Source organism: Falco biarmicus, chromosome 5 (assembly GCF_023638135.1).
Source record: "Falco biarmicus isolate bFalBia1 chromosome 5, bFalBia1.pri, whole genome shotgun sequence".
NCBI lineage: Eukaryota > Metazoa > Chordata > Aves > Falconiformes > Falconidae > Falco > Falco biarmicus.
In genome coordinates, this window is record NC_079292.1 from 47,774,538 (window position 1) to 47,800,727 (window position 26,190).

At 40.4% G+C, this 26,190-nt stretch overlaps 1 protein-coding gene across 7 annotated transcripts in view; it reads left to right on the forward strand.

The window, feature by feature from the left end:
• Nucleotides 1-26,190, forward strand: part of TMCC3 (transmembrane and coiled-coil domain family 3) — a 147,828-nt gene that overhangs the window by 83,788 nt on the left and 37,850 nt on the right. The window contains exon 1 of one of the 7 annotated variants that reach the window (XM_056340413.1): nt 10,260-10,548. The exons of the other annotated variants lie outside the window; for them this stretch is intronic. Coding sequence (XP_056196388.1) covers nt 10,471-10,548 — 78 coding nt within the window. The 5' untranslated portion in view covers nt 10,260-10,470. Of the gene's footprint in view, nt 1-10,259; nt 10,549-26,190 lie in introns of those variants that run through there. 7 annotated transcript variants of the gene reach the window in all.

A 26,190-nucleotide genomic window follows, 5' to 3' on the forward strand; every position in this document is an offset into this window, starting at 1 on the left:
AGCTTTAGCACGAGATTCACTCTGAAGCTTCCTGCTGGGTTTTTGCTTGGAAGATGCTGTATGTTATTTTTCCAAGGCCTGACTGAATCATACTATTATTGAAGATCTGTTAGAAAATGAGAAAATGGTTCATTTTAAAGGCTTAATAGTTCATTTTGGGGTGTCCATACTTTTACAAATTTCCATAAATGTTAGATTCCTTAATATTTGACTGCATCCTCATTCCATATCTTTTACAAGGATAATGAGCCTTTATAAAAATCCACAGCATATTGATGTTAAAAGCCTTTGAATACAAACTTACCCAACAAGCTATGACACCATTAAACCCTTGGCAACTAAGAATGTGGTCACACGATCAACTTTAGTCCTTACTTCTGACTTCTGCTAGGTTCTGCCTTCTGTCCTGAGGCATGATTCCCTGACCATTTTCCAGAGTCAACACCGAGGCTTGAGGAGCTGTGCAGCCAGTCGGATGTGGGAGCTAATAAAACTCATACCTGTGTATTTTTGCAATCTAATAATGTATTTTGTTTTGACAGAGGTAGTTTTCACCTGGATCAAGTCTCTGAGCAGCTCATAACTTCTGCATCCATATTACAACCCAGCCTCAAGGATAAGATACTAGACCAAACACAGGCAGTAAAGGTACATCTCTCTGCCCTGATAATGCATATATAGATGTAGCATTACAGGCTATCAGCCATCAGTTTTACATAGGAAGCAGTGACATCCAAGCAGTCAGTGTTTTTTGTTGCAGTTTACATGCATTGTATAAATACTCTTCTGCCTTTGTTACTTACCTGTGAGCAGCTCACATGGCTTGCTTCCAGGCTGATACCGGTAACTGGCCGTGTCTCTTTATGGCCTCTGGTATCTTCCCATGCCAGTAGTTTCAAGGATGCTGATGTCACCTGGTGGCTGTGCTGTCGGGGAGGCCCCACCTGTAGCTGGAATTGTTCTTCATCTGCACAACGGGCACATATAAATAGTGCCCTTTGGCAGCTGCTTGCTATTACTCTCTGTGCAGTTACAGCAGAGCTACAGGTATGTGACCAGAGCAGTTTGGCTTACCAGCCAAGGCAGAACTGTGCCTTTCAGTTTAGGCAAATCCTCAAACCATGCCTAGAATTTCAGCGTGCAAAACAGAGCTGTTGGAAAATGGTAAGTTATTTTCTTGAAAACTTGTGGCAGAAATGAAAAATAAGTGAAATGAAAAATGAAAGTGAAAATAGAATGTTTTTCCTGTTAATTTTTCAGACAGTGAAAGGTTTGCGATATGTTGTCTTAAAAGAAAATGTATCTTTTAGAAAAAGGACAACCTTTCATTGAAAGAAATAGAATCATTTAGGTTGGAAAAGACTTCTAAGATCATCAAGTCCAACCGTTAACCTAGCACTGCCAAGTCCACCACTAAACCATGTCCCAAAGTGCTACTTCTACACGTCTTTTAAATGCCTCCAGGGAAGGTGACTCAACCACTTCCCTGGGCAGCCTGTTCCAATGCTTGCCCACCCTTTTAGTGAAGAAATTTTTATTAATATCCCATCTAATCTCTGCTGGTGCAACTTGAGGCTGTTCTTGTCCTATTGCTTGTGATCTGGGAGAAGAGAGCTACCTTCACCTCATTACAATCTCCTTTCAGGTAGTTATAGAGAGCAATAACATCCCGCCTGAGCCTGCTTTTCAGTTTTGGTGAGTGTTAATGGAGAATAGCTCCATTATTTTGTAATTGTACCAGACCAGTGCATTTGAGATACTGAAAATCATTAGAATTGGTGTCAGAGTGAGTTTCAAGGCAGGCACCTTCCTTTCATGTCCTATGTTTTTGCAATACCACTTGTTTCTGAAGGTTTTTCTTGATTTGTGTAACACAGCTTCTCCTCAGCTGTGTTACTTTGTCCTGAGCCCCAGAACTATAATCGCTTATGATATGCCATGTTGCTATTAGAGTTTTTATGTTGCTTTGAGAGTTTATATATTCCTTCAATGCTTTCTACTGAGACTCATAATTACAACCATTTCAAAACCTATGTGTAATAATTAATCTTTATTAGTAGAATAGGAAAGCTGGAACATTCAATTTCTCCCCTTATAATACTTTAAATAAAATTGTTTATAAGGCTGTGTATGTAAGATACACACACAAACATAAATAAATGTAAGGGAACATTGTAAAAGAACAGTTTCACTAGCAAGCCTATAATTATTACAGGTTTTTTCTCTGTTTTGGTTTGTAAGTGTGTGCCTGTGAGATTTTTGTTGGTAATGTCATGCCTTTATATTGGGCTTGAAAAATCTGTCTGACATCTGTAAAATTGCTGGCCTGAGGTGGTTACATAAAAGAAGTGGGGAGTTGCTTGTAGCTCGAGCAGAGGCAATTACTTGTCAACCTCCCAGATCAGACCAACCCAAACTCTGCTGCCAAAACTGGTGAGTTTTAGGCAGGAAGAGGGACAGCTTCATATTTCAGTGGCACGTGAGGCTAACTGGTGATGGGTAGGACAGAGTACAGAGGGGGCACTGGAAGGGCAGAGAGGTTTCATTTTCTTTCAGCCACAGAACTGTCTGGCTGCTGCAGGGTGTCTTCGGCTCTCCTGTCAGGTGTCTGTGGACACTGAGGTTCTCTATGCTTCTGTTGCCTTAAGATTGGTTTACACATAAATGCTTTAGCAACATAGCTGTATTGCTTAAGAAGATAAAGAAATCCTACCCTTCATGGATATAACTTTAGTAAGAAAAGCTCAGTTACAATTATTCTGGGAGAAAAGGTATTAATTTTGTTCCAGAAAATTATATTCCTGTATAACAGAATAGGAATTTTTAATGGCAGATGTTTTATCTCCCCTGATCCATTTTCTAGTGATTGCATGCTGTAACATTTTCCATTAATGGAAGTTCAGGGGGAAACAAAATGCTAGAACTCAACTTTGTGTTGCTACAGTTTCCAAAACATTGCAAAATAGGCTGCTGCTTATATGTTCCTGCTAAAACTCAGGTCCCAGGGGATAAGAAAACTGTACTGTAAGATATCTCATACATTACACTAGTTGTACAAGAACAAAGCAGAACACTTGAATCTTTCAAAAATTGTCCCCAAATTTTTTTAACAAATAATAGTTTATGAAATTATGATTTTAAAAGTCCTAAAAGGATGAGTATGAGTATATGTTAAACAATTAGATTTATTTTTTCTGCTTAGAATCTGTGTTCTCTCACAGACTATAATGAAGCATCTGACAACACCAGGATAGTTAAAAATAGGAATCATGTTATATCTTATCTCTTGCCTCCATGGGCAACTAGTCACATATCTAAACTCACTAAACCTAAATTCCAATCTAAATCATGATTCCAGTATTAGTAATTGTATAGTTCTGATGCAGGAATGTATGCATACAGGTGCTGCAGTTTGATATTTTGAAGAATGAATACTTACATGCAGGCAGTTACGAAGCTCTGCTCCTATATTTGGGACATGAGTAGTGAGTGAATTTCTGTGGAATATACAGAAATATGTAATAAAGGCCTTGCATATTGAAGCAGTTGGCAAAACTTTAATCGAGGGACCTGGATTTTTTCCATAAAAAGCATTGTAAAATGAAAATAAAATGAATGTAATACCTGTTAGCAACACAACCAAGAAGCAAATAACAGCAAATGCTTTATTCAGTGAAAACTATCCTGTAGCATTATATAGTAATACATAGTAATAACCCAGAACCAACTCCTTGATAAATTACTATATTTAGGTGATTAAAGGGATTACGTTGCTGGATACTTATAAATGATGGTTGATACAAATTTACTTAGTGTAATGCAAATATCTATGCTATTCTGTGGGGTTTTTTTGTTTGCATTTTGCTGCCTTTAAAATATTTGTTGTAAAAATCAGGCACTTGGAAAATTTATGCTAATTAAATATAGTGGCACATAGTGGCATTTGGACTTTTCTGCTTAGTTGATGTTGACCTTTTGAGTCCCTGTCACCCAAATCAGAGCTAAATGTCATATGTTTAGGTCTGGCAGACAGAAAAGTAAACTGGAAGGAGCTTTCTGGTTTTATTATGCTAATCTTAAATGGGCTCTTAACCGTATTTATCTAATGGCTTTTATTATTACCTGGTTAACCCACCAGGTAACTGACTTAACACATTCCCTGTTCACCTGGTTTTAAAGGAAAGCTTTCATATTACATTGAATTAGAATTAGCAAAACCACAGTTAGATGAGTTATAGGTGGTCAGTTTTGATAGTGATGAGGGAACTTGAGTTTCATGTCCCTGTAACTTGCATGTCTGTAGATAGAGTCACTACACTGAAACCCAAAGAGCTGCATTGTAACAACGCTCACCAGGAAGTAGTGTATACTTACTTGTGCAATCATGAATATTTCTGTCCTCTCATAACCCATCTGTGTTTTCTGGTTGACTGGCAAAGAAGTCCTAACCCTGCATTTGACATTGTCTCTTAATATGGAAATAATTGATGTCACGTGTTTACCATGACATAACTTCTGCAGAGCCACAGCCATGCAATGCACTTCATAGACAGATAAAATTGACGGGTTCCTATCCAGCACGATCTACAATCTCCGTGTGCAGCCATCAGCCACAAACTGAGCCGAGATGTCTGTGAAGCTACGGCCATAAAGCAGTGGGGAGAAGGCTGTGGTGTATTGACTTACAGAGCATCTAGGAGCTCAGATGTCAGCTACCTGGCTACATGCCACTTCAGGGAGGCTCTGTGCAGTGGGTAGAGGTCACACATCCTGAGACCAATTCTTGTGCTTATGGGCTATGTCTAGTTTGAGGTTTTGGCTTCTTTGTTTTAATTTGGAATAATTTGGGATAAAAGGTTACACTGATATAACCACCAGGATATGCAGTAATAGGAGATTCAGGCTGGCTGCCTTCTGGCTGCAGTCTGAACAGTTTAGATGCAAGTTCACATTTGTGTTTTGGAATGGGGTACACCTTTATGTGCCAACAGGCTGCAGCTGTTGGTCCAGCATACCTCATGGCAATATTGAAATGGCTGATTCGGGGCAGCCAGGCTGCATACACTTATTTCCAGAAGGGCCCCAAATGACGTATTATGGGGCAGAAGAAAATTTGTAAGCTTATGAGCAGCAACTGTTAACATTGCCCGAGGGAGAATTCTGCACAGCGTTTGAAACGTGGGTCATCTTTAATGTAAATAGCTGGGCTCCAGGCAAGTTCTTGGACATACAGAACAGGTGGCAATCAAGTCTGCTAAAAAGGTGGCTTTTATTCATAGCATTTAAAATGCAAAACATCGCCACAGTCCTGTAAGTACTGTTTGCACTAATGCTGTCACTCAGCAGGTGCAATGAGGAATTATGTAGCAGAAATTTCCTAGGCTGAGCAAGAATAAGGAAGGGGCTTGAAATTGCCTGTCATCACACAGCAAGAAACACAGGATAGTAGGCAGGGGAAGGGAAGAGGGAGAACTGCTGTTACCCTCAACTGTAATTTTTCATTTGCTTCTCTATCCTTCACCCCCTATCAATGCATAAGACATGATGACAGTCTTAGTTTTGCAGTTTTTTCCTGTGTTGAAAACGGGTATTCACAGAGTGTCCATGGCTTTTATATCCTGAAAGCACATAAAACATTTCTCCATGAGGAGAGAATCAGGGGAGGAGAGGAATCAATTTAAAATTTCAGTTTGAATGTTTATCAGTATCTTCTGAATGAACGTCACAGCTTGGCAATGCAATCTGCATGTCTCTGTGTGTGTGATCCCTTGGTAGTTTGTTCTGGGTACAGACAAGTGAAGTATCTCCTTTCCTATGAGCTTGGAAGGCTCATGCTTTGGCAGATAAACTAAGAACCGTGACAGTGCACTCAGGGATAACTGCAAGACCGATGTCACTCAGCACTGTTCCATTTGCCATCAGACTTAGAAATGGCACTGACAGTCTGTAATCATGCAGACCTTTTCCCTGGAGACTGGTTGCTACAAGCTTTTGGAAAAAGATTTGGAGGGCATGTCAAAAAGTCTTTCATGAGAAGCAGCAGTATCCTGTTTAGAGTACAGATGTTACCATTGTAGAAAAAAGGACCTTCGCCTTCTTCCTGATTGTACCTTTGCCAATATACTCTTGACACTGTATGTTTAATTTCTCCCAAACATCAGAACACAAGATTTAATAATAGCATTTTTAATTGTGGAGAGCTCAAGGTTCTCCGCAGAAGAAAGGTGTGCTGTGCTTCTCCTTTTACAAATGTGCTAGTGGAAGTCCAAAGTAGTAAAGTAAATTGCCAAGATCCGGATTCATGATAAATCTGGAAAAAGAATGGGGCCAAACCTCAGACCAGCCTCCTAACAACAGAATTTCCACGCCTTCCATCTCCATACAGGTTTTCTTTCTTGTGATGCTTCCCAGTATGTGTATACAACCTCATCTCTGGGATTACATTGTGTGAGAGTTGGGTTTTTGCTAAGTAATCCCACTGTTGCCACTGCCAATTCTTCTCCCTCCCTCCACGGCCTATGCGTAAGTGAGTATAGATAATTCATGGCTTACAGGTGGGACCTGCTGTGCAGGGTCGTGCAGCAGGAAATGGATGGCAAAGATGCAGCTTTCGCAGGGAAGAGTGAGACAGGAGTTGTCTGTAGAAAGCCCAGGCTCCCCCTGACAGGCTTGCTTTGGGAAATGCCTCTGCTGCCCCGACACCTATTTGATTTTCCTAACACAGGGCAATGCAGGCAAAGCCAGTATTGATGTCTGCCCCTCTGAAAGCTGAACGCAGTGGTGTACAGTGATCTTAAAGTCTAACCAGACCTTCCATTCCTAATTGGCATTACTTTTTAAAAGGTCACTTTAAGAAGGTAGGCAAAAAAATGTAAATAACAGGAGTTAAGTATGTTGAAGGAGCCAGTATGTTGAAGTGAGGGAAAGCACTGGAGAAGGATGTGCCTGTAAGGACTCTGGGCAGTCAGTGAGGGATTTTGAGGTATGTGAACTTTAAAATTGACACAATGGATGTCTGGGATGATTTAATGCTTTTATCATTAATTTAAACCATAGAAATGAGTTTTTAAAAATACTTTGTGAGAAGAACAAAGGATAAGACAATTCATCTATGGGCTACCACTTCTATCTGTGGCACTGCCTCATGCTCCTGCCAGTATCTGGAAGGATTTGCTTTAGTGGGTTGAAAGTTCAGCTGAGAGCAGGTGCAGTGTGTGGGAAGAGCATTTATCTAAACTCTGTGGGCTTTTGAAAATAACAGTGAGAGAAGTACCTGGTGAGGCTGTCAGAAGTGCTGTGCAGTATTCTGCAACGTTTGGGGAGTCATGTTTCTGTTTTGGAGTGGGAAAGGAGCTCTGTACAAACCAGCTGTGTGTGCAAGAGAAGGGTGAGTTGTCCTTGCTCAGCCAAGCAAAATGAAATGTATTCCACAAACACACCATAGGATAACAGTCCTGCTCCTGCTACAGCCCAGGAAGGACCTAGCAGCACATGTGTGAGGGGGGGAAAGTTAAAGGGGAAAAGAGCAGCCTTTGGCCAGAGAATTGCATGGCACCATAGTTTGGTACACACTAAATTTGCAGTCTTAAGATGCAGATGATTTAGCTCCAGCATATGAAAAGAACCATTTATTGAGATATCTGCAAAGTGCAGCACCTGCAGAGACTGCTGAGATGGCAACAGCTCCTAATGCAGCTTGCATGGAAGGGCTCTCCTGATCTGTGGGACCAGTGCCTCTACCCAGGCAGCTATTTCTCCTTCACCATAACTTGCTGCTGTGTGCAGCAGTTGCTCCTAGTTGTCCAGCCCGCTGCCCTGTGGTTACAGCTCCTCTGGGAACCACCATGCCAGGACTTTTGCTGCGGGTGCAGGATGCTGTTGCCAGTACGTGTGTCACCACTGAGAGCAGCACCCAAGCAAGCGGATCCACAGGCTTAATTGGAAGGTGTAACTAATGCAACGCCAAGGTCTTGTCAGACTAACTGTATTATCCTCTCTTCTTAGAAGCTACATTAGGAGAGAGTGCTTCCTTTGTGAATATATTGGTACATATGTTAATACTACTGAGCCCAACCACACACGATATAACTCTAAATACATATTGCACATCCCTGCCTCTTTTCATCTTGAAGAGAAGTTTCATCATTTTGCAGCTAGTCTGCTTGTATGATTTAAATAAAACTCTTAAACTTTTGAATAAACAATGATTTACAATAAACCATGTTTTACTAAAAAGCCAGGCAGCTGAAGCCTTTTATGTGCCCTTTTTCCAACTACTTACCCCCTCTGTGCTTTGATTGACTATGTCTGGCAAGGCTTAAAAAACTCCTGAAAGTTTCTGAGGAATTAGGGATGTTTCATCTGAGGTGCTGGAAACTGCACAGTCCCCTTTGGAAATGCACAATTATGACTTCAGTCAAAACCCCAAACCCACAACATTTGCCTATTTAATTTCTTGATGACCTTTACCTCTAGAGTTCCCCACCCTCTGGTACATTTTGAGTCATGAATTAACTTTCATGCCTGAGCTGAAGGATTGAAGAAATCCAGTTCCCGTTTTAAAGCTTTTTCCCAGCAGCCTTCCAACTTCAGCTGTCTTGTTCAGCTGTGTAAGAAGTATAGGAAGGATGGCAAGTCATCGCCTGTGTGCAGTTATCCTGTGTTAGTTTGGTTACTTTGAATACTGCGTTGGGCAAATAATGCTTCCTTTAGTAAACCCACTCACTAATTCATTTGGGATAGCTTTGTAAAAACTGATGTCAGAGTTGAAGAAGAAACTCCTGTCAAGAAGTTGCGGTCTAGGATTTTTACTTTGGTATTTCAGGTCTTTCACCAAGGAGGCCCTTATATCAGATCATTAACCTGTGATAGTAGTGTTGTCTCAGAGCATAAGATTACAATAAAAAATGTAAATGGTGGCAGGGAAACATTTTTTATGTGCTGTGTGCCCCCCCTAGGATAGTTAGCTATGTTGATTTATTTATGTTTTTATATGCACATGCCTTGAGACTGTTGCTGTCTCCAGCTAGGGAAAAGCAGTGTGACTCATGCATGAACATCTTAACAACTGTACCTAAAAGGTGAAGTCCTGCTGCGGTTGCAAGGCTGTAATTCTGAAGGAACTCCAGATTTACTTTATGTAACGAGGTAGAAGTGGTAACTTAGCTGTTCTGTTTATTCCATAAGAGAAAGAAGTACATTTCCTGTACAACTTAACGAGTGATTATAAAAACAGTATTCTACTTGCACTTTTCAGCAGTTTAAAATATAAGTGTTGCTGATTTAAATGCATTCATCAGCATAGATATTCTGAAGACAAATGGAAAAAAGAGTCAGAAACCCTGCTCAGCATTTAGGAATTTAATTACATTGGCATACGCATGCCCGGGAAGACAAGTTTGCTTTGGGTGTTCACAAGTAAGGTTTGCAGCTTCCCTGTGCTAGGGCGCCAAAGGATTTATCTGATCTGTGTGATGTGCAGAAATGGGGACTGGATTGGCTGCTGTACACCACTGGCCACTTTGGAAAATGCAGACCCTTGGTTATTTGGTTGGTTTGACAGAGTTTTTATAACATGTTTATTGTGGTGAACCTCTAGGTATGGAGGATTTTCCAGCAGCCCCACTCACCTGTGTCCTGGCTGCCTTATGCTACCGCAAACAGCCAAAACCTTACAGCTGAGTCTGTGCCAAAATGACAATACACTTACGGTTTCTTCCTGTCTCTCCCCTTTGTACTTCTGAACCTTCAGGATGTGCTAGGTTTTGTGAGGTTTTGCTATAGCTGCTGGTTCTAACTTTCTTTTAAAAGAAGTGGAGATGGCCACTCGATGGTAACGTCCTCCGAGAGCTGGAGCTTTAGCGAAAAGCCTGAACTAAAGCAGTGGCTGTCTGCAGGAGGAATGGGGCTGTTACCCCTCCATACCTCTGGGAAGATCGTCGTTGTCCCAGCTCCTGCTGCCCCCCGCCCAACAAGTGCCGGCCTTCAAAATTAAAAAAAAAAAAAAAGGCAAAAAACCCCGCGGTTTATGGCTCCCTCCCCCTGGCTGAAGCTCGCTCCCACCCTCGCCTCCCTTCAGGCGTCTTCCCTATTTCGCAGAGAGCGGGAAATAGGGAAATACCACAGCCCCGACCCCCCCCACCCCCGACCGTGAGGCGCCACCACGCGCGGCGGCAGCGGGCGCGCTGAGGGGTTAATGCGGGTGCGGCGGCCGAGGAGAAGCGGGCGGGGGGCCGCCCGGTGCCGGAGGAGGGCACACCCGGTGCGGGCGGGGGGCCGCCCGGTGCCGGAGGAGGGCACACCCGCGGGGCACACCCGGCGGGGCGTGCCCTCCCGCACGGCGGCGGCCGCGGCGGGCCCCTCAGTGCTGCGGCCGCTGCGCTGGTGGCTGGGCGGCCGCTGGCGGGGCTGCCTGCGCGCGGGCTTTTGGCGGGCGGCGCTGAGGGGAGGCGGCAGTGGCGGCGGGGCAGCATGCCGGGCAGCGACACGGCGCTGGCCGTGGACAGGACGTACTCGGATCCGGAGCGGCACCGGCGCCGCAAGACGCGGGTAAGGCGTGTGGGGGTGCGGAGGGGGCTGTGAGGCCACCCTTGGAAGCCGACGGGCCGGGACGGCAGGGCTGCCCGGTGGGCCTGGGTGCCGAGCTGTGAGGGGCAGCCACCGACCTGCTGCCTGTTCCCAAGAGGGCTCTGCGTTTGCTAGGTTGTCGGTCCGAAGGGAAGTTTTTTTTATCTGTGGTTTCGTATTCCGACTCTAAATACTCTTTGATATAGGAAAATGAAATCAACCCGGTTGTTGACATAACAGAAACTGATGTTCGAGATATATCCACAATAGAAACTAGCTGGAGGTGAGAGTAACAGAGAACTTACCGAAGTCAACAGCGCTGATGATTTAATAAAGTGACTCTGTGTCTAGATCACGCTGGTGAATACATGGTTTTGGTCTTGTTTCTCAAGGTGTGTCTAATGAACTGTGAATCAGGTGATTGTATCTAGCAGCAGAGAATCATTGTGGTTCCCTTCCTGAAGTTACCTGCAACACGGCTGTGGCAGGGATGGAGATTTGCAGAAAAGGTCTATCTGCGTGTGCTAGGGATAAAGTAAGAATATACTGTGTATCCATGGCGTCTGGCTTTGTTGGGGTAGTTTCTCTTACGGTCTCCTAGCAAGTTCATCTTTATCTTACTGTTTTGATGATTTGTTCATACAATATATGATAAACATGTATAGGCAATACTTGTGATCCTTTCATGTATTTAGTAGCCTTTGTGGTGGATGTCCTGCTGATGAAGGCAGTTGGCTCTCTAGTTAATGCACAGATTTCAAATTCTTACCTAAATGCTCAGCTCAAACAGGTGTCAAACAAATGGCTCTTCCTTCCCATGCGCTGCAGGAAGATATGAAGGAAAGAGAGGTTGCTCTAGCTGACTTGGGATATCAGCAGAAATTCTGTTTTCTATTCTGAGATCCTGCATCTGTCAGTAAATGAGCTTTACAGTTTGAAGTGTAGGGATTAGCTTCTTGTGCAAGAAGACTGATTTTGGTGTTTTTGATGGGTGAGGGTTCTTGGGGTGTTTTCCTTTTTGTTTTGTTTGGGTTTTTTTTCTTTTCTTGTACTGCACGTTAGTAGTATTTTCTATCCAGCCCCATTAATAGACAGTGCTGGAAGGGAGATGCTGTGCTTCAGATTGTTGTTGCATAATGAAATGTTTTAAAAATGGTAACCCTGTACACTGTAGCTTTACTAGTGGGGTCTACAATGCTCTTCATACCATAAGCTGGGTGCATATGCTACTCATAACTCATTTAAAATTTTTATATATTTCCTTTGTTTTTAGTCTTTGAAAGTTGAACTCATTAGTTCCTCTTAATTGTTCTTGCTGAAAGAATAATGTAGTACCTAGCTTACTGTGGCCACAGAAGAAAGTTGCATATCTTCAAGGATGATTTTTGGTGTCTTTTAAGAGTTAAATCTGAAGTCCACTCTATAGTCTAGCTGATTTGTTTAAAAGCATGAAGTATCACAGCTAATTTTCAGCGTTGCATATTGTACTTGTGCATTGAAAAACAACAACAAAAAATGCTTAAGAGAATTTTATGAAAGCTTTGGGCTTCAGTCGGATTTTGGGTTTCTTTTAATCAGGATTAGCCTCTCCTTCCCTTCCTGCGACCATGAGAACTGGAAATATAACCCTGTAACAGGTTTGTAGAGTTGTATGTAATTGCTTTGCTCGAGGGGTTGGGCTTTACAAGTTGTGTCAGATACCACAGAACTTGTAATATAATTGCTGGAGGTGGTAGCAGCAGGTTGTATGTTCTAGATGATGGCAAGAACTTGCATTAAATCCATTTGTGCTTTTTTCAGACAAATAGGATTGTTTCCTGGGTAAATTGCTTGAATAACTTCAACATTCCTCTTACTGCTTTAACCAGGGGGATGGAAGTGGTCAGGCACTGGAGCAGCAGCAACTGGTGGTGTTACTTAGGAAAGACGCGAGAAAGCAGGACACTGCTTTTCTTTCAGAGACTGAATAAAAAGCATCAGAACAGCAGTAGTTAAAGCTGTAATTTCCAAACATTCATTGATGAGAGCAATGCAGAGCACGAACACAGCAATACAGAGCTGAGGCAGCACACTCAGAGAACCTGAACAAACTAGGGAGACTTGCTTGTGTGAAGAAAGTCTTAGTAGTTGGTTTTGTCTGCAGGATAGGGACAGTGGTATAAGAAGTAGGGTGAGATAGTTCTAATAAAGCCTGAGGAAAAGAGCTGTCAAAACAGTTTCTGGATCTCATAGTCTGTATAACACAGGCTATTGAGTCCAGTTTTTAGGTGGGCGTGTTTTGAAGAGCTTCTGCAGCCCTGTAGATTACTGCCTGTGTTTTTCAAGCCCATCTAAGGATTTTTCTTGTGAGAAAGTGAAGCCTTCTCTATTGACATGCAAGAAGACAGTTCAAAAATTCCAACATACTGTAGGAAGGCATCATCACATTCAGTTTGCAGAAGTGCTAGAGCATCTTGCTGTGAATATAGCCTATAGTTTGTAAACTAGAATCTGAGGGGAAAAGGATTTTAAAATTCCTGCTGCAGCTAAAAAACTCCTTCTGCATATGACAACAGGTCTATTCAAGACCTTCTTCTTTAAGGCCATTTGAAGTATAAGATGTCCTGGCCTCTGTTAACAACTTTCCAGTGAACCATATGCCATGTTTTTTGCAAAGTTCCCAGTGCCTGAAAGAGAAACAATAATGAAGGACAGCTGGGCCATTCTTAACATGGGGGAGTCATTACCACCTAAAGAGGCAATGTATTTTGAGGGAAGGGTTGGGTTCCTGTTCTCTTTCTTGGACGAGTCACAAGAGAGCCAAGCTATGCTGTGCATGGCAGCACAGAGCGGGGCATAAAACTACTATTGCTTGCAACAATACCAGTGCCTTACAGTTTTGGTATTACTTAGTGGGGATAGGTTTGCAGTTGTGTGGTTACCTCGGTTCTGGTAAATTGTCCATCCCCAGCTTTAAAAAAGGGTACCCTTCTAGAAGACTTCTGCCTCTCCTTGTCAATAGTATCTAGTCACTCTCGTAATCTGCATTACTGCACCTCTGGTGGCGCAGGTGGAATCGATGTGGACAATACAGTTGTGCAAAATGTTTCAGTCTGCCTCTGCTAATGCCAGTCACTACAGTTTCACTGTGCTTCGCATCATTACAAGCTGATTCCTGCAACACTTCGAAAACTAATCCAAATCTTTCAAAATCAGGACTGAAGCTGTGAAGTAGGACAAGATTTGGGAACAAGGGCTGCATTTTTATCTATCAGGCACCAAGTGCTGTTCTTGCTGGAATGTAGCTTGCAGAATAACTAAAGAGTGTCATGGGGAGCTTTCTGAAGGGACTTGTTTTTGCAGTGAGTACTGTGGGAGACTAGAGCTGCTCAGATTCTGGCTACACTGTACTTCTTGGGCAGTAAGTCCATGCAGAGGTCTATGTATTTGCAATAGTTAGATTTCTGATGCTCAGACTGGCTTGGCTGTGCTAATTTACACCTTGCTGTGTTGACTTTTTTTTTGTAGAGCATTGTGTTGGGGCCACCTTTCAAGGCTTACTTAAAGCTATTGTTTCTGCTCACCAGGTTGTCCTATTTAGACCTCAGAAACCTGTGTATATATTTTTTCTGCATTGCTCTTCTCTGTTGATCTCTTGCTCCTTACAGAACAAGAATCCTCCATGTGTCATCAGGATTATAAATGTGTATGTGTGGCTTTGTAGGAGAGAAATCCTTTCCTAGTACAACTAGAACATATGAGCTCCTTTACTGCATCCCATCAGAAGTCTATGCAGTGATACGTCCTACTTTTAAGAAGTACCAGATGCTTTAGAGAGATGTAGGAAGTCCTAATTAGGTAATTTCTTGCACATCGGAGCCTATTCAGAGCTTTCTCTTTATTAGTGGTAGACATATTTGAAATAGTAAGAATTCTTCCTTTATTTAAAAAAACAAAAAACCCCCAAAAAAACAAAACCAAAAAACCAAACACAAAAACAAACTCCAAACCTTAGCTGGAAAAAATGTGGCTTATTTAGTAACAAATAAAGAATCTTAATTTCAATCTTCCTGGGCTTTCAGCCTTAGTGAGACTAGCAATAGAACCAGTGTTTGTGGATTGATTCTAACGTGTGTGTGATCACACACACAAAAAGGCTTACATTAAAAAGGAATACAGAAATCCATTTGCTTTCTACTGATGAAAAAACTTCTGTGGAATGTCTCTTCTCATTTTCCGTGTCTCTTTTATGATCCCTCCCATTCATCTTATCTATAAGCAAGGCAGTCTTTTTACTAATCTCTTCTCATATTGAAATCTTTCTAAGCCTCTAATCACTTTCATCATCTGTCCTTGAATTCCCTCTATTGCTTAAAATTTTAGTACATTTAGAGGAAATAACATAAAGGGACCTAGAAGGATTAAAAATGTAAAAACCAAAACAAAACCCAAACCAAAAAAACCCCAAAACAAACAGATCAACAAAAAACCCCCTTCTACCCAAACCAAAAAAACCCACCTCACCCACAGTGTTAGATTTAATCTCCTGGTGTTACTTTAAATGCAACAATCAGCATAGGAGAAATGCTTGTTCTGGGCTTTTTTGACTTGTAACCAAACCCCCAGATATTTTGTGCTCCAAGAACTTAGGCATGCTTTTCCCACAGTGCCCTCATATTTTGACATAAGAGGAAGATAATTTGATGGGACAGAATATTATTATGACCTCCAATGGTTTTGAATCCGCTGTGTATCTAGAAATATGTGAAACCTGTTGAAGAGTAGGCTAAATGATACAGGGGTATTGGGAGTAAGAGAGGGAAGCGATAATTGTAATGTGAACCCAAAAAGACAGATTAGCTGATCCAAACTGAAGAAAATCCTGGTTTGATCATTTAAAACAATAATCAAGTTTTGTTTATTTTGTCATTGTAGAGCTATTTGGAAAAGTGTGACTTCTTATTTTTTTGTTAGTTCCAGAAATGATTATTAGGAAGTTTAGAAAGCTGGTATCTTTCTTTAGTATACTTTGAGTTTTGGGATTAAATACATCTAAAAGCTAAAGGTCAATGTTAGGTGTAATTTGTTGTCAAATGAAATAAAGGGGGAAATTGTTTCTGTATGGCTTAGTATAGTATTGCTGTGCTCCCCGGATCCTGCAAGGTGAACCTCTTTGGTAGAGTTATAAGCAATAAAGGTTGTATTTTAACCCAATCAATCTTCTCCCTTCCAACCCAAGAAGACTGTTTTAAACAGTAAGTAGAAGTGGGGATGTGTGTTCTTTTCAAGGTTTAAACTGATTTTTAGGTTTGGAAGCTTTATACTCAGACCTTTCATAGTTTTTGGGTTCCACCTGGAAATTTCATGTTTCTGAAGATTGTACAGTGTCTCCTTTCCTTTTGATTCAACCTTATTGCAGTGGATGGTATTGCTTACAGGACTAGGACATCTATTATCACCTTTTAAATGTTAGGTATATTTAAAAAAAAAAAGTCACTGGGGGAAAATTGCCAGCCTTCTGGTTAGCTTTCATTTTGAAGGTCATGTAATTGTCCTTCTGTCAGGTTGCCAGTGGTGATGTAGGGGGATGGATGCCAACAGCTTTAAATTCCTAGCTTGCTTATTGTCATCACCTTTATAGGTAGGGCTTTAACTAGGCACCACCTGGCACAATGCCTGCATAGAGGCTGAGTCTTTAAGGTTTTGGCTGGATTTGACATCTAGCATTGTCCAGGCTAAAAAGCTTGCCGCTTTCAATTGTCTAGTTTTAGTTGTTTTGGCACCAAATAGCAAGTGTGCAATTTTCATCTTCACACTACAACTCCTGCCCAGTAAATATGGTTTTGGGAAAGACCTGTGTGGGAGATGAGTTTCTATGTAGTGTTGGGGAATAGTGGAACGTAAATCTTGCTTTTCATTTATGTATCCAGATAGATAAACTTTGCTAAAGAAAATTTGCAGTATTGCTAATGAGGATAGCGAGTTACTTTACTATTGAAAGTTTTCTGCTCTTCCATTAGTCTGAAAGAGCGGAGGATTAATATGCAAAGACAAAAATAAACCTGCTGTTCTAAAGCCTTGACATATGGGATCTGGTATGCAACTGGGATGGCTTGTAGCTGTGTAACTAGACTTTTTTAGTCACTCAGCAAGTGAGAACCCCTCTGAGGCAGTTCTTTATATTATTGTACATAATCTAAGCTTTAATTTAGGGACAAGGATGAGAGTGGAGGGGATGCCTCTATGGGCTGAGGTATAAAGAATATCTACAAATTATGAGCTGCAATGCTGTTATTGTAGAAAGCTGAAATGAGGCTCTTTGTTTTCTAAAAAATTATAGAAAAGCTTAATCATATTGAGAGCTGGCCCACTTCATTATTGCTCCGTTTAGGTGTTGCAGATGGATAAAATTTGAGAGGGCAGAAGTTACAGAAATAATAATATTTTTTTTAGTTATCTCTGTATTGGACACTGAGACTATGGTACACTTTAATGAAACTTTGATATGAAATATTTGGCATCAATTCTGAAGGCTTTTTCGTTAACCTTTACTATAGTAGGCATCTCTTCCTTGATTTACCTGTTTGGGTACAGTATAGTAACAGTTACCTTCCTTTGTCAGTGTTTCTTCAGTAGCTCTGGATGAAGTTGTTACGCAGGGATGCAAAGAATTAAAGCTGTGCTATTGAATTAAAAAATGTGATCCAAGTAGTGCTGAATCCATTGGAAACTTTTGGTTGGCATCAGTGGCCTATGGAATCAATCTGAAATGAACAACCTTATGGAAAAATCTCTACATATTAAGTGTTCTTTAGAGAGTGGTAGATGCTACTTACTTTTGTATTACAGTTTCATCTAGCTTAAACTGGGATGGTGTAGGTGGATTTTATTCTTTGTTTTTGTTTTGTAAGTAAATGCTTTTGCAGTGAGTTTGCTAAAAATTTATGGAAACCTCTTAAGTTTCCTGGCAAAGGCTGTGATGCAGCCAGTGTGTGTGTGTATATATATATGTATAAGGATTGCAACAATTAAACACTCTGATTACTATGTCGTGATTTTTGTTAAAGTTAATAGGATGATGGCTTTCAAAAAGGCTACTCTTATTTACAGAATACTAAACTGTTGGCTCCTCAAGCATTAAATAAGATTAATTTTTGTTCTATTGACTTGCTAATCCTGTGTTTAAAGCAAGGCTTTTCAGCTGAAGAAGCATTATGGTGGAAGATGGTGTTTTAAAGATAGAGAGGACTGCAGTGCCCTGGAGTGAGTTTATATGCACTGAAGGTATTGATTTATAAGGTGAGTGAAAGTATTGTGCAGAGCTGGTGGAAATGTAAGTCCTCCATTCTTAAGAAAAACCTGATATTGCCTAGCACCACCAAAAAAGCAAGTAACACAACTTACAGGAAATATGAGGAGTCAGTGCTTCAGGGTCTGTAGATTATTAGTTTTTAAATCCAAGTGGATTTCTAAGTGGGCTTTCAGTGCTACGCTACAAGAATTACTGACAGAAAGAGAAGCCTTGTTAGGGTAAGCTGCTTTATACAAGCATGTCTGTGCAGGTGAGTGATGCCCAAAGATCAAACTGACAGACCAATTAGAACTGACTCTTAACATTTTTTCTGGTTCAGGGCAGTTCAGTTTAGTAACATACTCTACTGTAAGTGTGCTGAGGACTTCTGAAGGTTCACTCCTTAGTCTCGCTTCCAAGGAGATGAATTTATATTAAACAGGAGGTGGCTGTTGTTTGGACTCTGGTGGCTGTTGTAGGTGTTTTGGATTGCAGTAGGTAAGAAGCTTTGGTTGAAGGCTGCAGAAAACTGCAAGGAAAGATGGAAGCTTTGGAACCAAGTAGGATCAAACCCAGTACTGATCTCAGAGAGATATTTAGTGTTAGAAAAACTAAATAAAGAGATCTTGTTGAGTGAGAGTTGCCTAGATCAGGTGTGAGGAACATTTCTCACTTAAGAAGAGCTAAAGAAAACTCTTCACTGTGTGCTCATTCATGGCTTCTTTCTCCTCCAGTCTGCCGTATTGCAGGTTGCCATCTTCATTCAGGCTGCCAGCTTTCCTGAAGTTGCTCAGAACTATCTTGTATCAAATCCATCATCAGCAACCTAGCATGGGGCTCCTCCACCCCCACTGTGGTAATTTTGTACTTGCAGATTCTGCACCCCTCCCAGTGCTAAGCTTCCTTGCTCCCCGTCCCAGGGCTGAGGGAGAGGGGAAGTGTGTGGGTGTGACTGGGCAGTTCTCAGCAGCTTCTGGGCACGGTCAGAGCAATAGCAAGAAATGGAGGGGATAGTGGGGAGACATGATGGAGAGAAGAATAGAGGTGGGACTTCACATGCTCTGCCCAGAATGGAGTCATTCTCACTTTGTGTTTTCTCTTTAACTTTTTTTTTGTTGTTGAGAGAAGTGTCTAAATGTTGTAGATGCTGTGAGACACAGAATTCCATATGCAGTAAATCTTGAATGTACTGGTCTTGAGCCTTTGAATCCACACTTTGATAATTCAGTGTCCACATACAGCACAAATATCAGTGTTAATAGTGTCATACTGTTGTCAATATATTGTAATTATTTTATTATTATAAGATATTAGATTATTATTATCTTCTTATGTAAGTCTGGAAGAAATGTGAGTTCAAATCCGAAAATTACAGTAGCCAGAAAGGGATAGGAGAAATGCTTCTTGATGTTGGGGGCAGGGCACACACTAAAAAAAGCAAAGGAAGAAAAGGGAATAAAATATTATTAACATGACAGTGACTTAGTACGGTAAAAAAGTTAAGCAAGAAAGGTACATTGCTCTTGTGATAAGTCTTTTTGTTAAGGCATTTTGTGCAGGAAAGCTTCAACTTCTGGAACCCTTTCTTGTATCTATCTCAATTCTACTCTTTACCAATAAATGTTCTAATACATGCAGTTATGAAGAGGATGCATCCTGTATCATGCCTTTGGATTCTCTTTAGTCTCATAAAATAAAATTGACTGCACTTCTTGAATTATATATCTGGTTGTTGTTTTTTCTTTTTGTTTGTACCTAAACCATTAAGAAGAATCTATGATGTGTTGAAGCAAGTATGAAAAATGTGGACTTGGTTAGCATCAAGCTAAAAATTATTCCAAAGGCCATGTGTAGTTTTCTTGGTTCCTTTCTTGATTCCACACAGATGACTTGAAATTAAATTACTTCTTCATACTTGATATTGCTCCAATTACTGATGCGTGTGCATAATACAGGAATGTGTTTTACTAGAGGTTTTGGCAGGAGTAGTGTAGTTCTGTGTCATGGTTGTCGCTGACGTTTGTTGCCAGATGAGCACAGTATTTCGTCACCTCATCAGGTTTCTGATTTCTTTCTTTCCCCTTCCCTGCTGTGTTCAGAAAAAGTAGTTATTTTTGTTCATTTCGCCCTCCTCCCATATATTAAGGAAGAAATCTGACTACATCTTGTCACCTGTTACCAATCCTTTTTTGGAGCAAATTACATAATTTCACTTTAATGAACAAAAGAAGGATGACAGCCTGCTCCTAAGATAAGAATTAAGAGTCTCTTTTAAAGCCATGTAGTAGATGGCAGCAGACTAATTCAGTAGCTGCCAGGCTCCTGTTTTGTTGAAATGGGTCCAGAATGTTGACAGTAAGTTTGCCATACTCTTAAGTTGTCCTGCTCAGCTTTTGTGATGGGTTGTACAGTGAAACTCTATCTTCACACATGAATTCATGCAATGGGTGACACTCAGGCCCTTCTGATATACAGCATCATCAGAAGCAGGTGCTTCTGGTCCTCATGATGGCCTGCAATCTATACAAGAACTGTGCTCTTTGTGTCCTGTGCAAGTGGATTGGATTTGGTAGCCTTTGTACCAAAGATATGGGAAGACCTAGGGGATGGGAGTGTGAAAGCATTTATTAACAAGACCTCAGGAAGATTTAAGAAAAGGAGAAGAGTAAAGACAATGAGAAGATCTTTTGACAATCAGCGAGAGTTTCTCCTCTCTTTGCCAGTAGATACATAAAGAAATTCTGAGACCGTCCTTGCTGTCCCTTATATGTGTTATTCCCATAAACTGTGTGGATGTGGTTGTAATTGGTCTTGGGAAGCACCAAGGAGCATTATGGTCTGTAAGAGCCAGATGCTTTCTGCTACTGTTAAAGGAGGTGCGCCATCATCAGGCGATTCCATTGTGTCTTCCCAGTGTGAACTCCTATAATATTCTCTCTCTAGTGCACAGAGATCTCCTGTTGAGCAAATCTTCTATTTCTGATATTTATGAAACTGGCTTCCTATGGATTTCTATCCAAGGGCATCATTGTGTCTTGCACCAGAAATTTAATGTAGAAAAAAGATGCACCTTTCTTTTCTGTGTGTGTGTTTGGGGTTTTTTTGCCCCTCCCGCCCCCTGAACTCTTTACCAAGGAACTGGAAAGTCTTGGATTGCATATGAGATCAGGAGGATGAATAAGGCATGAACTGACAAAGCCTGATCTGGAAGTGACCAAGTGGGATCTCTAGTGACATAAGACTTGGTGTCAAGCTTTTGTGTGTGATTTGTTGATGCCAGAAGCTATGATATTCTTTCAGGTTTGGAAAGCTGGGCTTTGAGTGCAGTAACTTACAAATTGTTCTTTCACAAAACGTTTTGACATATGTTGCTACTTTTCATGCATACTTTAGGTGGGATTTCTCATTTACTAGTGAATATGTATGTTACGCTGTAGCATATATTCAAACTGCTCTTTAATTTTGATGAAGTACTCTTGCAATGAAGATACGCCCACTTGTAATGTTATGAAACAAATAGCCAAGCCCTTTTTTCAGTTATTCTTGTTCAGGCTTGAGAGAGTCAACTAGGATAATCTTTGTGTGCTCTGTTCCCTCATGTGGTGTGGCAGTTAATGTCAGGGAAGGTTGAAGTTCAGTGATTTGCTTGAAGAGAATCTATGGTTTGAAATGAAGTCGAGAGCGGCGGTGACAATGTTAGCCTAAGGCTCTGGTGACAGGGGTTCAGGCTACTGTGGCGGCTTTCAGCCTTTGTATAATGATGGGAGTCATTTAACCTCTGAAGGGAACGTGATTTCTCCCAGGGTGCACAGGGGAGGGGATACGTACTGTGAAAGATATATATTGCAGAATCATTATCCATCTTCAAGTGGATACTTGAAGAAAGAAAGAAACAAAATCCCCCCCCAAACATTTCTGACCTTTTTTGTTTTGTTTTTGAGATCCAAAAATACACAGTGGATGCATGTTCCTGCTCTCCACATCAGGCAGATTTTAAGACTATCAGCCATAGGTACTTCTTCCCCTGGAATCATGTAAGTCATGAATAACTGTTTGAAATTGGGCATTTGCTCTTCAGGTAGTTGTGTAAGGCACCTTCAGTAGCCGGGAGGGGTACAGCTCTTGCAGGTTGTCTGTCTGATCTCTGTGGATTTGGTAGAAGCTTAAACTAGGTCACATAAAGGTGGGCATCTGAATCTGGGTGAGCCTAAATCCAGTTTATAGCTGTGTGGCAGTGGATATTGCAGACACTGCATAAAAGATAGAAGTTTCACCATTTTTCATAGATTATAGAACTAGATGTATGTACTGACTATCTAGGTACCTGTGCCAAATCAACTTTACTCTTGAGTGAGACTTTAAAGTTCTTATCATGCAGAAAAGCAAAAGGCTTTTTTGGCTCTCCCTCTTGCACAGTGCATTCTTAATATTACTGAATCTTCATTTCACTTATGCATAACTGTACTGTTTTAGGATTTTTTTTTTTCCAAATCTGTTGTTTGCCAGCTTTTCCATTATGTGGAGAAACCATTGGTCTCTGGTTGCTCAGAAATTTGGCAATACAGGATGTTACCTGTCCTTTCTCCTCTTCTGTTTTGGCTCTGTTTTGATTATTATAGAGTGCTCCTGCTGTACTGTACAGAAATACTTATTTTTCTCGGTGTAGTTAAGCCAGAATTAAATTGCAGAAAGCTTGTGTTTTTTTGCTAAAGGAAGAAAGGTGAAAAAAATACCTATGTGTGACTTGGAAAGGAGGAGAGTAATCTTAAGTTTATTATTACTGCAAGAAAGTAAAAGATTGCTTCTGTAAATCTGTAGGTTTCTTACTACTTCTGGTGGCAGAATGTGCTTCTGATAATCTTAAGTTTGGCAGCTTTGCACTTTTAGTGGTGCATTTAATTGGAATTAGACTGGTACTGATTTCACATGTCATCTTATGGAAGACTATAGGCTGCAAACAGATGAGACCGCTACCAGGGCGTTCCTGTCAGCTGTGTCCTGTTCCTGGGCGAATAAGCAGCAACAATGGGTAATTTCATCAGTGCAGGATTAGATGCTATCTAATAAAATAGCATCTTCTACAGATGCTATTTTAAATAATTTCATTAATGAAAGCAGATGTTCATGAACTTTTAGCATGGCAGTAAGTAGTCACAAAGAGACAAGCTTTTAGTGATAGAAGCTGCAAGCACACAGCCACCGTGTAAAGTATTTGTATTGTCTTGTTATAGGTGTTGCTGATGAAGAAAAAAAAAAAAGAATTTAAAAAAATCATTCTTTCAGCAAGGTAGGCATCATGAGTTTCGGAAATTCAGAACCTGATTGTTAAAAAGCCTAAGGCAGAAATTTATCTAGGAATTTTTAGAACATCAAATTAGGAAGTCTGATTGAACTTGTTTCTTTGTGTATATACAGTACTACTTTGGGTTTGAAGTAAGATAATTTTTTTCCATATATTCTTCTGTTGTTTAAAGAGTTCACTTTGGCCTTGCCTAACCTACAGCAAAAGATGTACTGATAGGACATATGAGACAGTTTATTATTCCTCATATGTTTGTCAGACTTCAGTCTACTGTAACCTTTTTGGGCAGGTTCTGCTAATAAAACAAATCTTCTGTAAGAGCAGGAATTTAGTTTTCAAAGACTAGGGTGTTTGAGCATATGCAGCCAGACTTCACATCTTGGCGAGAAGTGCTGTGTGGTAAGTTTTCAGTGTCACATGTTGTTTATATGAGACTACTTTATGCCCAGACGCTGGCAAATATTAGTGCCATCATGTTGGTTTTGTAAAGTGAGTGTGGCTGAAAAAGAAACCAGTATAGCACAGTGGCAGGGGTAGAAGGGTGAAGAAGGCTGAAATTTGGGGTGCAAAGATGATCTTCGAGCACTGTGGTTGTATTAAAGTATGGATGGAACTTATACTCAATGGCTTCAACAGAGGTCCAAAATAGAGGCTGTCTGAGAAAATACATAACTTGCTTAAATCCTGGCCTTCCAAAGACAGATGATACTGTGTCCTAATTCCTTTGAAACTTTTAGTCTTTATGATGATCTTCTAATTTACCCTATTCCAATCCTCAGAGTAATTATGCATTAGTACCCTTGTAAGTGCTTCAGCATGATCTGTCAGTGAATTCCCCAAACTATAACATCTTTTCAGAATGTGCCCTGTAATCTTCAGCATGTAATTGCTTTTGCTGTTCCTGAATGGACATTTTGAAGAGAATGGGGGAAAGGAGTGAGCTGGGGGAAAGAGGAAATTTTTGCCCTTTTATCTACAGTGCTGTAGCTCACATCAGTGTGTGTGAGCTAAGGAAATTTGAGTCTGATGTTCATCACTCCTCAGGTGTAACTGTGTAGTTAATATTTGTGCCTACTTGCTTGTGACTGACAGTACGAAGGGAGTTGTAGCAGTGGTCCCTGTTCCTGCAGATGCCACTTTGCCTCACTTTGCCTTTCTCTAGCAATGAGAAAACAAAGGTTGTTCAGCCTTATACTGTTATTACAGATGCTGATTGAGTTAACTTGTACTGGAGCTGTTAATAATGGAAACTGAAATCTTAAGTGAAGATTTGGTTTAGAAGTTGCATTTTTAAAAGTAGAGAAAGTAATTTTATGTGTAAAACAGAATACTCGTACTGTTTTGGTTTTGTGGTGTTTTTTTGTAACGTGTGTCTGATTTTAGGAGAATAAAGGGCTGCAATTAATTTGTAGAATGCCTAGTAAGCTACCTTTAAAATGTCAGCAAGAATTAATTTTCACTTTATTAATACCCCTTGCACATTGCTATAAAGTGTTAATTTCTATTTTTAAGTAGAAATTTTTATCTCTGGTTACATCCAGTGTAGCTTGCTAATTTTAGGGGTATGAACTCCTCCTGGTTTAGTGAGACAAAGTTTTAATAGCTATGCCTGAATACTTGTATAAAATTTAGCACTGTATGTTTCTGTGTAAGGCTAAATATGTTGGTTATGATGTTGCTTTTTTGGTGCCTAACAGGCTGATCTACTGATAAATACATACTTCAGTAACAGTAGGGTTAGTGAATTGAAAATGAGAAGAAATTCTCATTCCGAGATGATTTTGAACAGTTTCTTAGTGTACTGAATCATCATATCAGTGTGTTTTAATGCTGCAGAGTTAGAATTGGCTTGGAAGTATTGTATTTGAACTGAGTTTTTGAAATTTTCATATAAAGGGCAGTGAACTTGGCATATATTTTACTAGCCAACACATGAAAATATCTTTATTTCCTGTAGTAATTATTCTTTGCTGAACTTGGGGAAGCTTTAATTTTGGAAGGGTAGTGCCTGGTACCATCCAGTGCTGTGGTTAACATAACTGGGAAGATTGTTCTGCCTGCTCTAAGAATTTTATGATAAAATTGCATCATTCTCTGCAATATCTTTTCCTCCTGGGGCAGGCAGGTCTATGTGTTGTCGTTATCTTCGCAATAGCAATAAGAGTTAGGACACAGTCATGTTAACAAAGGTACAAACTGTCCTCAGTTGAACAGCTCATTTCCAAACACAAAAAACCCCTCAGCGTTATCACAGGAGATGTACTTGCTTTTTTGAATGTTGAATGTTGAGAAGTATTCTTCAGGCTAAAGCTGCTCAGCTTTCTCCTGCTTGAGCAGGCTTTGCATTGTTTATTCATCCCTGTCATTTTAAAAAGGGAGAATGACTAAAAATTATTCTCATGCATTATCTGAAATTGTAGGTATGTTATATATTCTACATAATTTCTGTATACTTTTTTCAGAAGTGAACAAATTGACAGTGTGAAAATATTAATATTGCAGTGTTTTGATATTTGAACGTCCCAGAAGACACAATCCTATTTTTAATCTCCTTATTCTGAATTATATTAAGTCATCCCCCTGTTTCCACCAAAGTAAAGGACTGTCTCTACTGTATAAAGCTCTTTTCTGTCAAGGTGTGTTCTTCATGCGACATGGTGCTCTCAGGGTAACTTTTTTCCTAAATAGACTTGGAACTCTATGTTCTTGGTGTGCTCTTGCAGGTGTAAAATGGAGTTTCCTAATTGCTAGGTGTTAATTTAAAATTACCAGCTTGTACCAAATATGTGTTTTCAGTAGTAAAGATTTAGACTTGGGTTGTCTGTGTTTTGTGGGAGAGGGGAAAAGAGGACACAGATGTAATTACATTGCCATAAAATATGCCGTTGTGTGGTTTGCTTTATTTTATACATACATACACATACATGTATAAAATATTTAAAATAATTATACTCTTTCTGTATTTTATGTATTTAACCTTTCTTTTCCTTTTAGAAAAGTGAGCACAAGCAGAACCGAAGAATGAATATCTGGTTGATCTTTTCCTCCAATG